At 37.8% G+C, this 16,635-nt stretch overlaps 1 protein-coding gene across 10 annotated transcripts in view; it reads left to right on the forward strand.

Annotated features, from left to right (window-relative positions):
• LOC102236405 (calmodulin-binding transcription activator 1-like) overlaps positions 1-16,635 on the forward strand; it is a 386,596-nt gene that overhangs the window by 356,255 nt on the left and 13,706 nt on the right. Inside the window, exon 1 of one of the 10 annotated variants that reach the window (XM_023330199.1) lies at positions 3,726-4,425. The exons of the other annotated variants lie outside the window; for them this stretch is intronic. Within the exon in view, the coding sequence (XP_023185967.1) occupies positions 4,407-4,425 (19 nt within the window). The 5' untranslated portion in view covers positions 3,726-4,406. Of the gene's footprint in view, positions 1-3,725; positions 4,426-16,635 lie in introns of those variants that run through there. 10 annotated transcript variants of the gene reach the window in all.

Here is a 16,635-nt window from a genome sequence, read left to right on the forward strand (position 1 = left end):
TAATTATGTGGCTAGTTTTGCAAAGAAATACTTTTCTTTCCTCTTTTGTGGATTAGTTATAGTTGTAGTTTCACATTCAAACAATTAATGTCTGTGTATCAGTGAGCCTGCTGTAGGTCTTCATGATGCATATAAAAGCCATTAAGTGTTTGCTTGTGTGTGTGTGTGTGTGTGTGTGTGTGTGTGTGTGTGTGTGTGTGTGTGTGTGTGTGTGTGTGTGTGTGTGTGTGTGTGTGTGTGTGTGTGTGTGTGTGTGTGTGCGTGTGTGTGTGTGCGTGTGTGTGTGTGTGCGTGTGTGTGTGTGTGTGTGTGTAGCTGCTGGCAGAGGTACTGCTGCAGTGTTTGAGCATTGACAGAATAAAGTAGGGCACGATGAACTACAGGCTCACAGGACAGCTGCATTGCAGACAGCCCTTCAAGGAGCGCTAGTGAGAAATAGAGACCTGCATGGCGACTCACATACATGGCAGCATGATTAGATCCCTCCGCCATTCATACCCTGCTGCCTTACTGGCCCATTCACAGAAGCAGCTAAGGAGGAGCCGACTGTCTCAGGGAAAACACAACCCACCCTATTACTTTAGCTATGTTAACTCCTTGCACACCATATCTTACAGTTTGTTGTGTAACGTCATGTTTGTGTCTATTTTTAGAACAGTGGTGTGTTGTAATAAGCGGTTATATATGTAATGTTTGGTTGTTTTTTTTATTTAAGCCTGGATCATATGGGATGGAGGGAAAATCATTTGTGACATTTTTAATAACTGGAAAAATTCCAAATCAATCAGTTTTGTTTTGTCTACAATTTAGCAAAATAAGTTCTGTGCTTTCTGTTCATAGTTACATTTATTTGTAGAAAACTGGTCAGATATTGACAAGGTATGGTTATGTTCATAATGGTAATTTTTGTAATGTTGATAATGGTTATATTTATAACAATACCTGCCGGCTGTGAGAGAAGACATATTGTGATTGTGTGGCAGACGTCACACCCACATATCAGAATAGTTAGTGACTAAAACAAAATCATATTTTTGGTGTTTTTCATATTATTATTTATTACATTATTCTCATGGCACTCATATTAAGCAGTGGTTTAAACACAGTAGGAATGATGTAATGCTGAAAGCATATATCATAATTTTTCACAGATTCCATTCTACCGGTACTTAAACATTCCTGCAAGTAATGCCCATATCTTTTATCTAAACAGTTATCAATCTTGCAGTATATGTCAGCAAGCCTTTTTTCCCTTTATTAAATAATAATTCAAATACCCACACTGAATTAAAACTAAGTCTGCTTTAATATAATGTAAATTTATGTCAATTTTTGATCATATATTCCAAATTTATCTATAATGTTGGCATTGGTATTGGGGTTCAGAAGAGCAGACTTTGTAAGTATAATAATCTTTAAACCATTTAAGATACACTGAGAATTATTCTAACAAGAACTTGTATTAAGTGTTTCAAAATTTAATATAGCATGTAGATTTTTACTCTGCAGCAAAATACATCAACATAGACAATACTGTTTTTATTTTTTTTGCTCTTGTCAAAATATGACACTATTTTATACGGATTTCTTGCTTTTCAAAAAGAAATGAATATAATATCCAAGAAAATACATGAAACTTTGCATTCTTATGGCTGTTGTGATGTCACAATATTTTGAATTGAGAAATATTTTACCTTTGCATGTTTTTTAGACTCATTAGCAATAATTAAGAATTTTGTCCTGTTATGGAATACAACATTTCACATTAGAGACTACCGTGAATGTTTCACCATTAAAAATGTATAGTTGAAAAAATATTTCAGATCAGTAATTATATTTAAAAATAAAGTTTAAAGCCCTTTGTTACCAAGCATGTTATATATTTGCCTTCATGAGCTACAAAGCCCTTCCACTGATCCACGATAACAGTCAGGATGCCCCTAACACCTATAATGCTCATATTCCTTAGTAGCTTAATTGTTGGTTATACACATTTGCCAGTATGCTAAAGTGGCACAAGTATAAGAAGCTGCTATGAAAGGTGAATTAGCTCTAACTAATTACCGTCTCTTTTTGTAGTCAGCCTGCAGTCGGCTGCTTTACAGACACAAAGCTAAAAACTGCCTACTGTAGTTTATTTTAATAAGACCAATTGGCCACGCTTCTCTTTTTTTGCGACAGAAATGTTCAGGGGCTTTCTATCAGCCAGCTGACTAGAAGTATGCAGCTATAGGTTGGAAAGCAGCAGCACTACTGTGCAACTCGAGTTACTCTGGTGCTCTCTATGGTATCTCATTAATAAAACTTAGAACCATTCCAAGAGATATGATGGAAAATCTCAGCGTTTTTATTCCTTAAAACTTGAGAAGTTGTTTAGTAGAATTTGATTGCTCTTTTTTTCCATACCTCTATTGAAAAAGCATCACGAGTAATGTGATCACAAGAATATAATACTGGAAGGCAATTTATTTCTAGTTTTTTGGCTAGCCAGACTGCAGTCAGCTGCTTTAAAATTCTGCTTGTATCTTCCCAGCTGTACATCTGTGTTATCTTAAAAAGAATGATGGATGCCACTGCAGCTTCCTCCCCATGAGTGACGAAGTGTTTTGCTAAATCAAATATTTCCAGAAAGCTGAGTTGGTCTTTCTTTCATCTATTAGCAAAGTGTAGGAGTCTGCTTTAAGCCAACTGACTGGCAGTGTGCAGTAACAGTTTGGGCTGGAGCAGTGCAGGATACACTGCATTACATCATACTCCATACAGTTTTAGAAGCCTGTGACACTTTCTGGCATCTTAAACCACATGACTCAGGGTTTTAGAAGTTGAAACCATAACTTTTTAACCCAGTCTGTACATGGCTCATGTCTAAATAAGAGCTAAAAATTTCTAAGTGAATAGATGGAATCGGACTTGGCCTAAAATAAATAAGGAGCTTCCAGCAGGCAGCGTGTGTGAGACAGTGCTTCAGCACCACACTGCGTGGAAAGCAACTGTTGCTGAGCGCGCTTTAAAAATCCACGTGGGTTGACAGTAAGTTTGTTAAAGCTTGAATCCTTGTGGATCTTGTCCGCTCTAGTAACCATTAAATCCGCGTTTGTCAGGGTAGAGTGTCGCTATTTGCACTCCTTACAACTATTATGCCCTGTTTGGAGGCACAACAGACACCGTGACTCCCAGAGACACTAATGTGGCAGCCTCTGTTTCCTTTCCCAAGCTTCTATAGTCAGTCTACTGATTAACGGGCTGTGGGTCTGGCGAAGCGGCATTCGTGTCAATATTTAGTGCGGGTCCGCAGCGGTGTGCCGTTCGGCTCTGTGAGTTTCCTCTCCCATGGAAGACTAACTGTGCTGTGATGTGCTAATGGCACCGCTGCCTGCCTGCCTTGATTTGTCATAATGCAGAGTGGGGGAAGGGGCGCTTTTTCTCTGCAGCACTGCAGGTACGGAGCCATAGGCAGGACAGAAAAGCTCTCGGAGCCGCAGAGCCGCTGCCACATAAAGTCCCCGATCCCAGATCCGGCGAGCCGAGCGGCGGCAGAATTAGAGCCCCGCTCGGAGACGAGCTGACCGTCAGTGATTAAGAGAGCCTTATTGACTGTACCGAGGCATGACAAATGGCAAAGCGTGTACACACAATGCAGGCGCCGAGGAGGAGTGGGCGTGTTTGGGTAAACATGGCAAACTCCCGCGGTTAGAAGTGGCTCTGGTTTAAAACATCAGATCGCGCTGCGGGAAGAAACGCTTTTCACGCGTTTCCTCCAGTGTGGGAGAGACTTCGTGTGAGGGCGCACCAAAAAAAAAAATCTGGTTCGATTTTAGTTGAACAAATCTGCTGGAACTGCGATTTCTTAAAAAAAAAAAATTATATATAAAATTTAAAAGAGCGAGTAGTTGCGGAGCGCGACTCTTGAAGGAAACGCAACAAAGCGGGAATCAGGGCGTCTGTTTACCGGCTGCACGTGCGCACAACGTTTTCCTCGCGGCGGTATTTGTCATTTTACTGCAGGCTGGGGGTCGCAGCGACTACTAGAAACACGAGGAGAGCGTGCATGTGCGCGAGGTGAAACAAAGTGAAGAGGAGAGCAGCAGGAGGAGGAGTGGGCTATTAGAGGAGGAAGAGCATGAGCGGTCTTCTTCTCCTTCTTTCTGCACGCCGCTCTTTTCCTTCACTTTGTTCTATTGTTGACGAGTGATCTGTTGAGAGTCAGACTCAGTCTACACCAAGGATATATATGCTGGTTTTTTCTGTTGTTTTTCCTCTACGGGTAGCAGCATGCTTTAGAGTGGCAGGTTTGAAAGAAACGCAGCCCTGCTTGGACTTCTCTGGGTCAGGATGCCAGTGAATGACACCTGCATTTCCAAACAGACAAAGGGGCTGTGTTTTTGGCATTAAGGTGGACTCTGCCAATGGAAAATAAAATAGAAGGTTAGAAGTGTTGAGCTCAACCTTATAACTGTAGTGCTGTGCTGTCTTGTGATTGTGTTGTCTTTGGGTTGCCTATTGTGTATGCCACAAGTTCCACGTTTTTTTTCTTCTTCTTCGTTGAGCGCCGCATGCAGAGTTATTCTGTTTTACTGTATTCCTGTAGTGGCAGTGCTGTAGCGGAGTTGTTTCGGCCACATGCTTACCAACTGTTTCATGCGTCAAAGCGCTCAGACTAAGCAACTCCTGACTCACGACTTGCGCTTCGTGCGTTTTAGGGCGACCTCCGAAACTTAAAAAAAAAAAAAACATTCTCGGTCTTCTTTTAAAGTTATGCTTCAGGGTGCATATTTTCCAAATACTTATTTCTCCGGGTGTTTCTATCTGGATGGTGATAACCAAAGGGTCAGCGTGACCCAGGTGCAGTTTCACGTGTTGTTGTGCCCTATAGCGCAATGAAGGCTTGTCGCATCCATAAGCTCGGCTGAGTTTATCTGGGCCATGTGTGTGGCTGCTGAGATTCTCCACAGCTCAGACCGCTTTCAGCACCACACAGCCGTGAACAAAGACTTTTACAGCTTTATCTCCGTAGTTTCTGCTTGCCAGACTTTTCCAAACTAGTTACATGAAGATTCTTCTTGTGCATTACCTACCTGTTGCTCATGTGCAATGTTTACCAGTAATGGTGCAGTAAACTAAATGCATTTACTGCACTGTTGCCCGAAAGCCAGCAACAAAAAGGCTGCACAGTTTTGTTTATTTCTTATGCATGATAATAGTATCGGGAGTCGACCATGCCTTGCCTCTGCTTTGAGGAAAATCAGTTTCTGGTTTTAAAAGAAAACAGTTGAGGACAGAAGACTTTGGAGGTGGCAGAAATGTTGTCTTTTAAAGCACAGCTCTGGAAAATGTGTAAAGACTACAACAAAATATGTAGCTTAATTTATATTTTTATTTTATTCAATAAACTGACATCATTCCTACCAAATAGAAATCCAGTTTCTGGCATTTATTTACAAAAAAATCAGTGTTTTCAGACCTCAAATATTGCTGAGAAAACTTTTGTATTCACTTTTAAAACACAACACTAATGTTTAAGCTAAGTAAGAGTTTAAAAATAAATATTAGATGGAGTAACATGAGTCTTGGCAGATTTTCACAATGCTCTTGGGTTCAGATGATCAGTGTTGCAATTGAACAAAAATTCTAGAATATAATGTCATTCGTGTAGAGATGCTGATGGCAAAAAAACTGCATTGGTCTTATTTTTTCCAGAGCTGCATGGTTCACTAGTTCTGTTAAGTTTTTTTATGGATTGTAACTTGGAGCTTTTATGAAGTGTGACTACCGAACCTAACCACTGTAGTAGTTGTTCGTGTAACAGCTCCTCTGGTTTTACTTGTACTGACAGAAGGAGTAATTGTAGTTGTAGATCTGCTAACAGCAGCAATGTCATGGGAATTTTTTCCATCTGCAGGTGATAAAGCACAGCAGAGGAGCAGGAGTACGATGATTCGAATTGAACTGTGCATTAAGGTGCTATAGGAATGAAGTGCCCTGTGCCAGTTCATATGTACCCAGTAACCCTGAATCATCTAAGTATAGATAGTATTCTTACTATGACTGACTTCTCTCATGCATATAAGTTGCCTTCTGGGTTTTCTTTCTTAAAAATAGAGAAAAACAATGTTTTCCGTAGATATTCTATTATTCATTGTGGAAGTATAGTAGTGTAGCATCACTACGATAAATTGTAGTTGTTTACCTTTTCTGTGTAGTGTCCTCAGATGACTTTTTCTGTAAGCTAGCGCTGCATAGATGAACGGAAGTGAGTTTAAATCATGCGTAAAGCTTGTGTGAAGATTACTACTCTGGATTTTATTGCCATAATTCTGTGTGCTTTTGAGGATATGCATGTGTAATCTAAAATATGATTTACTCACTCCATGTCCATGCGGTTCCAGTTGTCTCTCCTTTCTAGCTATAAGTTTTGTTTTGAAGTTTGTCATTTGCACTTTTATTTCAAAAAGAGGTTCTAACTCTGAGTCAGATTTCCCAAAGATAAATTTACGGTGGCCCTGAGGTGCAAACCACTTCAACAAATTCAAAAACATAACAACAATACCATAACACAATTACAAAAGCACAATAACATTAAGAAAGCACAATTACAAATTCAAAAACACAGTTAACGAAGTTCATTAACGAAGCACTACAACATTAACAAAACGGAAAGGGTATGTTCCAGTTGGAGACCTGAGAGATCGCTGATTGGATGACAGTTCTTTTGAACTGGAAATTATTGCTTGAGCGGGTCGGCCCGTTGTTGCGATACTTTATAGCGTCCGCCATATTGAAAGTGGCTTATCTAGCAGCAAGCTAATACAAGTGAATGGGCCGAACGTCGTAAAGTGCCGTTCTGCAAAGTATTTTAAGTTAATGAATGTCACTGACAGAATCTCTCACACACTATTATATTTAGGAATAAAAAAAATAATAATGACAATGTTAAAAACTTTTTGATGTGATTATTTAATTGTTTTGGGGCACAATAATTACATTTGATACAGCTGAATCTGATAAATTATTTTTATTGATGAACACACACATACTTTAACAGTGGTCTATTGGTAAATTGTAATTGTGCTATGTTAATGTTGTGTTTTTGAATTTGTGGCACCTCAGGGCCACCATATAAATTGTATAGTTTCAAAATTACGTTGACGCCTTCACAATTTCTTATTTGTTTGCTGTTCTAACATAAGAATGAAAGTTAAACTTGAATTTACAATGATTTGTTGAAAAAAGATTAATATTGAGGCTTATAAGGATTAAACATATGGGGCTTCATTTAGCCAGCAGTATGTCGCCCCTTGAGCTCTCTCTCTATTTATTGAGACATTTCATTTTTAAAATAATTCCTGCTCTCATCTTAAGTTGTTCTGTCTGCGGCTGTATAATTCAAGCTCATGCCATTTGTTTGCATAAACAGGAAGCTAAATGAAATGCACTTGTTACTGAACATCTGGAAAATACAGCTTGTCCTGTTCCTAAGACAAAAAGCCAATACAATTACTCCATTAGTATAAAAGCAGATGACAGTAAATCCCCTGGGTCTCCTCTCTTGGCATTTTACTTTCAGTGTGACACACTGAATCTATTGTGTCCAGACTGCACTCATATTGACTTATATAACTGGATAAATGCCAGAAGAAGAGGATGAGATGTGTTGAACACCTTTGACTCTTGTTAGAGATTATTATAATATCTGGCTAAACTGGTGAAAAATAAAATGCAGCATATACGCATTGCAACAGATATAATAATTCACAGGTGGCTTTTTTATGTTTTTATGCACAACAAGTGAGGTGAGGCTAAATGCCTGTTTGTCCCTTAAAATGCTGTATTCATCACAAACGTCCATATTGTATTTACAGGTTTTCTGTTAGGTAAACCTTATGGTTCATATGTGGTAACTACAGAAATATTGCAAAATTGTGAAGGAGAAAGAAAAGGGACTATTGTTTTACTTTTTCTTTCTTTTTGTTTTTAAATAAAAATCTTAAAATTATGGCTTACAACTGTATTCCACCCCCCTGAATGAAAACGTTGCAGACTCTAGTTAAAGATGTTTTGAGCTGTGTCTCTAACAGCTTCACGCCTCTAGAAAGTCAAATGTTTGCCCATTTTTCTTTAGCCAAGCTCAATCTGATTGGATACACAACATATGTGAACATCAGTCCTCAACTTTTGCTTCAAATTTTCAGTTTGCTTTATATCTGGACTTTGACTGGGCCATTCAAACACATTAATGTGATTTAAATTAGTCTAGTGTCATCAGTGCTTGGGGTTGTGGTTTTAAGTGAAGCGCCTCCTCAGCTTTTAGTCAGTGGCAACTTCTGACAGGTTTTCATCCAGGAATGCTCTGTGGTTATCGCCATTGATCTTCCTACTAATTCTGACCAGCTCCACAGCATAATACTGCCACCACTTTTAATGGTGAGTTCAGGGTGAAATAGTTATTTCTTGTGCCATATATGCAGACTCATTCAATAAACTAGAATATTATTGAAAAAAAAATATTTATGCTAGTAACTCAATTCCCAAAGTGAAACACATTCAAGTAATTACACATCAACTCATATTTTACAGCCTTCATTCCTGTTAATAAGAAAGATTTTCCACCTGTATTTAATGAAAACACTACGTTCAAATTACAATATCTAAACAATCATCCAATACAATATCTGAACTAATAAATTAAGTTTTAATACAGAAATTTGGGCTTATTGAAATGGATGTTTACTAATGTTTGCGGTTTTCATAAGGTACTTTTAATCTGACAAATGAGCCTCTTTACAACACATACTGTAATTCATTGCACATGACTGCTTTATGTGTGACAAAAACTATTTTAAATGTTTGCTTTAGGTGTCAGTTGACCAGAGCACCTTCTTCCACATGTTTCCTGTGTTCACCACATGACTTGTGGAAAACAGGAAACAGGACTTTTTATGGGTTTCTTTCAATATGGACTTTCTTCCTGCAAGATTTTCATAAATACCACATTTGTAAACTAGAAAAGGTAAGGCCAAAAAATTGGGAGCACTAAATCTCCTCCAGATTTACTAAACATCTCTCTGCTGCCTCTCTAATTTCTCAGTTTAGAGCTCCTTTGGTTTGCAGTTCAGCCATATTCTTTCCATTTTTGGATTGCGGATTTAATATCGCTCATTGAGATGTTTTAAGTTTATCTCTCTATCTCTGACCTCCCTGATATGTGGTGCTAATTTATTCTGATATGACGCATCTTAACTTAATATGTCACATCTAAATGCAAGTTTTCACTGGCTTTTATTTAGGAGTGTTAAAGTACTGAGGACTAGACTAAAATCTAAGATTTGTATTTGTTGAAAAAAAAGTATGTAAAACCATTTTCCTTCCACTTCACAGTTATGTGCTACTCTGTGTTGGTGCATCTTAGGGGAAAGTTTGTCTCCTGCATGTTTTAGATGTTTTCATTGTTGAAGTCACTTGACTGAAATAAAAATTGAATGAGAATTAAATTATTTTTAATCAGGTGTTAGAGCAGGGGCACTTGATAAAACTTGCAGGAACCAAGTTTCCGATTTTTGGGTAATAAGATTACAAATATATAAAAGTTTCAGGGATGTGACTCCATTTACAAGGCACAGATCTCTCTGTAGCTGCAGAGAGATCTAAAACTACACCTTTAAAAATATTATTGCATTTGTCTGTCTCCAAACCTTGTAATACATCAGATGAACCATCCGCTCAGGGTGTGCCCTGCGTCCCGTCCCACCGCTGGCCACAAGTTAAAGAAACCGAATAGCAGATGATTGGACAAATAGATTCTAAACAAATTATGGATATCTCAGTTACATGACACACAGTCTTGATCTTTGAGCAATTAAAATCTTACTCAATCACTGCTCTTAGAAGAACTTAAAGCGAGGATAGTATGTCTTTGATGCGCACACTGCCATGTCTTCCAGCTGCGAGGGCGGCTGACAGATGGTGTGGCCTCTTCCTCTCCATGGTCACAAATACTAGCCCCTGTCAATCAGCCCACACAAAGACCCAGAGGGAGGTCGGCCTCTGGTCCTTCCATAGGGTTTACATCGGAGGATGTGCGTAGCTGCAGGAAGATAATGAGGTTCAGTTCTGAACTTGATTGGCATGAACAGGACCAGAGGTTGGGATGTGAGGATTAAAGATGTTCCGTCATAGTCAATCAGAAGTGAGCTCTTTCAGGTTGAAAGATGACAGCCTTTCTTCAATAACAAACCCAAAGTATGGCAAGCGGAAATGCAATTTATTCCAAAGTCAAATTGATGTGGTTGTTTGTCGAGGTTTTTGTTCTGTGCTGTGTATTGACATTATGTGGTAAAGACTTGTTAATTTCAGTGATTTACTGTTGAAATGGTACAACAGTAAGGTCCATAAATCTGTGCTTAGACTCTCCAGCTCCACTCCAGCAGTTGTAGTTCACTCCAGTAATAGTTTGCCTGCTCTCATCCTTGACATTTCTAAGTAGGGTCAACTAAATTCTCCATCCTGCTTCACCAGCAGACCCCGTCTTGTCATGCACTGTAATTCCTGCCCTTTTCTATTTTCCCCTATTCCTCTTCATGAACCTCTTCTTGTCTCCTGTCCTGTTCTCTTTTCCTTTCACTCTGGTGTTGGTTTACTCTCGCTCTTCCCCTGCTGTCTACTTTCTTCCTGTGGCCCCTTTGCTCTGACATTAGGCTCTGCTGGGTCTTAATAAGCAGCGCTGTCCTTTATTCCCTTATCCCTGAGTATATCAACCTGTCTCATGAGAAGCTGCTGCCATGTCCTAGAGCTGTCATTGATCAGATATTGTAGACCACTGTAGATTATACCATAGAAAGTCCTCTGATCCTTGCTTCTCTCTCAGGGCTCCGGTGCCCTTTGACAGAACCTGGAGTTAAGAAAACAGCAGTCATGCCTTGTCACAAATATTATAAAAACCCATAAAGAACACCTTAAACTACAATACTTAGAAACTGATTAGAGAGATTTTCCTCGAACAAACTGTGACTTTCTCAGTTTCTCCTCTTTTGCTAAATTTGGTTGCAGCACAGGGTCACTCATACTGAGTTTCTGCTGAATGTTTCCTCCTGTTAAAATGGAGCCATTAGATATGAATTGGATCTGTTTGTCTTGTAAAGCGACTTCAGCTGAAATTTGCTGTGACTTGGTGCTGTGTAAACAAACAGAACTTAACCAAAAATTTTAATAGAATATAATTTAGAAACATATCTACATTTGTTGCTCGTTGATAGTTTTACTATTCTAATCAGGGTGAATTTAAAGTATCCCGATAAAGTTACCAAATAACTTGATCTCAAATCCTACCTCAATTTACAATCTGTTAATTGTTTTTACCCCATAACAAGTCATTTTGGATCAGTTTATTTCTATTAGGTACTTTTAAATAATTATGTAGATGTGAAAAATTATTAAAATGCAAATTTTATGTAATATTTCTTTGTAAATATTAAACCAGTTCCAGCAGCTCTCTGTTTAGGCCATGTAACTTATGATCCTGTGATCAAATCAAAATAAGTGAGTTAACTCCTGCTGGGAGATTTATCAGAGTCACATCAGTTCATTCCCTTTCTCTAGACTTTGAGTAAACATCATTTTCTATAGCTCACTTTTGATGTTTTGCTCGACAATCACTTCACATTGTTTACAGATTATGTAGTCCTTGGGTAAAAAGTTCATTTCAAATTTATTTATTTAGGGATATTTATCTCCCCTGAGTAAAAATAAGCAGGTCATTTACAGACACTTTGCATACTTTTATCCCAGTGCAAATTATTTTTTCTTACTGCTCTGTAAAGCTCAGGGTAATTTGAATTATATTATAATCTTTGTGGTTTCCTCATTTAACTTGCTTAGTTTTGTTTAGTGAAGCTGCTCCTGTACAGTCCGAGCTGCAAAAACACAAAATCTTACCAAATATTTTTGATCATCTAGTTTCTAGAGCAAAGATGTTACTACATTTGAAATAGGACAAACCTAGCTTACAAGTAACTTTTCAGACAGATGTAGAAGCTTGATTTAAATCAATAAGTCCTTAATATTGATTTTTTTTAAAGTACTAGCTCCACTGGCAAATTATTTCACTTTAAATGAAATAAATTGGCACCAATGCTTAGTGATTTTTGTATCAATAATTTACTTACTCAAAATGAGCATCTATATCTTGCTGGAAAGTTACTTAAAGTTAGTTTTGTTGTCGTATTTCAAGTGCACTAAAATATTTGCACTAGATACTAGACCAAACATCTAGGGTGATTTGCAATACTAGAATTTAAATCTGACAATTAGAATATGAACTCACTGTAGCTCAGACTCAGGAAGTAGAAATTGTTAAAATAGCAGTGTTTAAGTTATTAGAGTTTAACATGAAAATCAAACAAAAGATTTTAAGTGGTTTTTAGCTTGTAGATTTCTGAATTGATGCTGTGTGATTTCCAGAGCCCTCGGGGCCCGCAGCCCCATATTTCAGTTGTGCCTCTTGCTGGAGTTTCATGTTTTTTTATCTTTGAGATCAATCCAGATTGCCTCAAGGAAAGAAACTTATAGCTACATACACATAGGAAAGTATGCAACATATAATCGGGTCATCATTTACAATTTCATATTCACTTACGTAGAAAAATATTTCCAATCTTAGCTGTGTTAGTTTTTTGATTAGTTTTGATTAGTTTAATTTTCAGTAAATTATGTTTTTGCATAACTTGGAATTGAATGAGTTCGGGTCCACAGAGGGTTGAGATTGTAATGTTTGGGATTTAATTCAGTAAAGTAGGGAGGTAATTTCTATTTTAATGCAATGTTAAAAAGAAATGCGAGTAAATGTTTGTCTGGTTATGGTAGGAGATTATGGCATTCCAATAAAAGTATGAGAATAAATCTCCACATTCATCTACAGAAACTTTATAAAAACCACTAATTTTACATTCAACCTGACTGAAAGAGCACACTTTAAATTTCTTACAGAGAGTTTTTAGTAAATTTTTTGCAGGCAGGGCTGTTTTAAAATACCTTGTGAAAATCTGGTCGTAATGTGTGACAATGACCACGTCTGCAACCGTGCACTGTCACAAGGGAGTAAACCAGAGAGGGGGAGGGCCCTCATGGCGTCACAGCGTTGTTACAGTACCGTTTGGCTGTTCACCTTCCCTGTCTCCTCCCACTCGTCTCTACCCCCATCCTCCCTCTGCAGTGGACGTGCATCGCATTTGGAGCAGCAGGCAGCAGGTGGAGATGACATCATCTGCACTGCAGCACACTGCAGCACTGGGTCTGAACAAAGACATGTCAGCCTACTGCTAACTATCCCCGACTCTTTCCCTCCATCTCTGCGTTTGTATCTCTTCCCACCGATTAGGCGAAAGCAAAATGAGAGCACAACCTTATATGAAGGCATGTGCCTCTACCTTTTGACTCCCCTCTCAACTCCTGCACTCAGACCAGAGTAGGCTGGCAATTCCTCACCTCCCTACCGTCCACAAGCCAATATGTTAATGGGCAAAGATAAATACGGCCTAATGGGAAGCTGTACAAACACTCTGAGCAGTTTGCTGTTTATTATGAAAATGACATGCTGATCTGACAGGATGCTCACCTAGGTAGTGTACAGCACACAGAGGAATTAAAGGCAGGGGCCTCATTGTTGTTCTTTCAGCCCATTTTTCACAGTGCAGCATACTGTCACAGAGAGCAGCAATTTATCAGCCAGTGGCATTATGCTTTTTCTTCCCAATGATAGAAGCTACTTGACCTCCTTTACTGTGTCTCACTGTGACATTAGCTCTCTATGGAGCCTTTAGCTGGGGGTGCCAAGACACCATAAAGCGCAAATGTCACCGGGTCATGCTGTGAAGGCTCCCCACCTCAAACCATCAGGTCCCTAATGCATCAGCGCTGGAAAGAAATGGCATGCAGGAAAAGACTTATAAATTTAATTTTTATTGTTTGTCTATCTACATTTTGTCTTGTATACTGGGTCCTTCTCCTCCCCTTCATCAATAAGCCAATAGCACACAGGCAGGGCATACACACACAGCCATTCTCTTGTCGCCTAGTTACCACTCGGCAGCAGGTTGCCACAGAAACGGCCTCATAGTAGCTAAATGGAGAATGCTAATGCAGTCTTCTATACTCCCTGCTGCAGTGGGCTCTCTGTCCACTGTCTGTACATGGCATACCTTAAGAGTGTGTACATGCACTCTGATGCTCATAAAGTGCCCATTTTTTGTTTTGTTTAACCGGACCATCTATGAGCTGCAATTTTTTTTATTTATAAAATATTTATAAATATTTTTATTTATTCCCAACCAGTTTAAAGATTAGTGAATTGCTAAACAGCAAAATGTAAAGTGCTGTTTAGCAGAAAACTAGAAATTTACCCATTTTTGAAGTGACAACATGTCCTGCACCTGCTCGAAACGTCTGTATTGATAATGAGAATACAAACTTTTGTCTTTATAAAGCATATTAAAGTTAAACTCTTTATTAGTGGGATAGTTTGATAACTTTGCTGGTGAAAGACCCGAGCTACCAATAAAGTCCGGTCTACTAACACAAATTAAGTCTAAAACTCTTTAGCAAAGATCATGAAGTTTGCTACACAATGTTGTTTAGAAATTAAAGGAGAAATGTAATTTTGTCATTTTAAACTGCTGACATACTGTTTTCCTTCTTACCATGTTTGATGTTAATGAAAATAAAAAGCGCTTTACAGTTCTTTACATACGCTATGCCATCACTATCTCATTCTGGGATTTATCTGTGGGAATCAACTGAGCATCTTCTGTGATTGCCCCCAAGTGGTCAGGTAGTGCAGTTAGTTATTAGCTGAAATAATAAAAAAGCAGGTCAGGCTAGCATCCCTTCAAGCATTTAGCATGCAGAAGTGAGTGAATTTGTATTTGTACAGATTAGCCTGAAATGTTGTATAGCAATCTGTTAGTTGCTGCAACATTGCAGTATAATTTATTTAAATCTTAAAGGGGTGATGTGTATATGTGGTGAATATATTTTGTTTCATTCAGATGGAGGGAGAGTAAAGATTATAAGATTACAATAATAAATATAAGTAATTTAAGATTTACTTATGGAATTGTTTTTTTTTTGTCTAGACTAAAAAGGCTTTAATTCATTGGACCCAAATGATTTTTAATCTTAGCCACCAATTATGTGAAGTATCCTTTTAAGGGGATGCTGCATAAGGAAGCTACACAGAGCATGAAAGGTATACCTGAGGAGAATATACAGCCAAGAAGGCTTAAAAGGTTTTGTAAAGACTGATGAAAAACAACAACGCAGTCAATGACAGGGGAATCTAGGTAGAACGTTAGCTCTTAAAATCACTCACTTAATAGAATCAATATATGATCAGATTTCTTGACATGTTTTTTGTAAATTTTGTTGTATTATAAAAAATATAGTTTTTTGTTGCACAGATGTCATATCTGTGGCAGTATAACCTCTCTGATCGCCACAAACCTCTAGTAAAATTCAATTCCTGTCATCAAATGCACCTCCATCCATCTTGATGTGGGAAAGGTTGTTTTTTCAAGGACCTGAGATAGCTGTATAGGTTTTGATTTATGTTGTCCTGTCAGATTCTTAATCTCTTTTCCAAACAGGTGCAGGGAACAGGGCCATAATGGGTTGTATCTAATCAGCTGGAAAAGACCTTCAGTAGAATGGTATCTCTAGAGTCTTGTCTGAAGTGTGCTGTCTTTCAAATTTCGTGCGTGCCCTGGAGCTTAACAGCTCTGTAAAAGAGGTGTAATGTAGAAAGTCATTTACAATTGACTGATGGGATGTCTAGTGTGACTAACTTTGGTCAAATTTTTTTAAAGTTCAAAAATTAATCGGCTGTGTAATCTATCAAAAATATATCTTTTTTCTATTCTTTTTTTTTCTTAAGCGATTTTTTCCCATTTATGCAAAAACCAAGGAGATTTCTCAGTATTTCAATATTAGTCAACACTAATATATTCTGTATTTCTTTATAATTAACAGAGCCAGTAATCAATTAAATTACACTTTAAAAGTAATTGTTAATCAAAGGTCTACTGTCATCTGACTTAATCAAGCAAATGTAACAGCATAAAAAATAACAACAATGCTTATTCCACTCTGCAATTATAGACTAAATGGGGAAGTTTTAAAACTAGGAACTAAATGTTCAAAATGTTTTTATCTGATTAAAAAATCTTTATAAAATGTAACAAAAAGGCATTTAGAATTTAACACAATAACTGGTGTATGTTAGGGCTGGGCAATATGACTGAAATCGTTTTACAATATAAGCATTTTATTTTAGCCAATATTGATAATTATTTATTAGATTTTGGTTTAAAGTCCACACTTTCTTCTCAAGCTGCTGTACTCATTTTCTTATTTCACCCAATGTTACTCAACAGGTTGTTGCTAGGTAATCAGAGAGTGAGTGAGTTGCTAGGTAACCAAAGAGTAAGTGCGTTAGCTGAACATTCCATAAGATGTTCTTTCTGCTGATATTGATCATATGTCATTATGATACTATTGTCATTTATTTATTATCCATCCTATTGTATGCAATAGTAAATATTCTGACTTTTCACATTTAGAAAAACTTGGAAATTCATCTGTTTTTATAAT

Source organism: Xiphophorus maculatus, chromosome 1 (genome assembly GCF_002775205.1).
Source record: "Xiphophorus maculatus strain JP 163 A chromosome 1, X_maculatus-5.0-male, whole genome shotgun sequence".
In the NCBI taxonomy this organism is placed as follows: domain Eukaryota; kingdom Metazoa; phylum Chordata; class Actinopteri; order Cyprinodontiformes; family Poeciliidae; genus Xiphophorus; species Xiphophorus maculatus.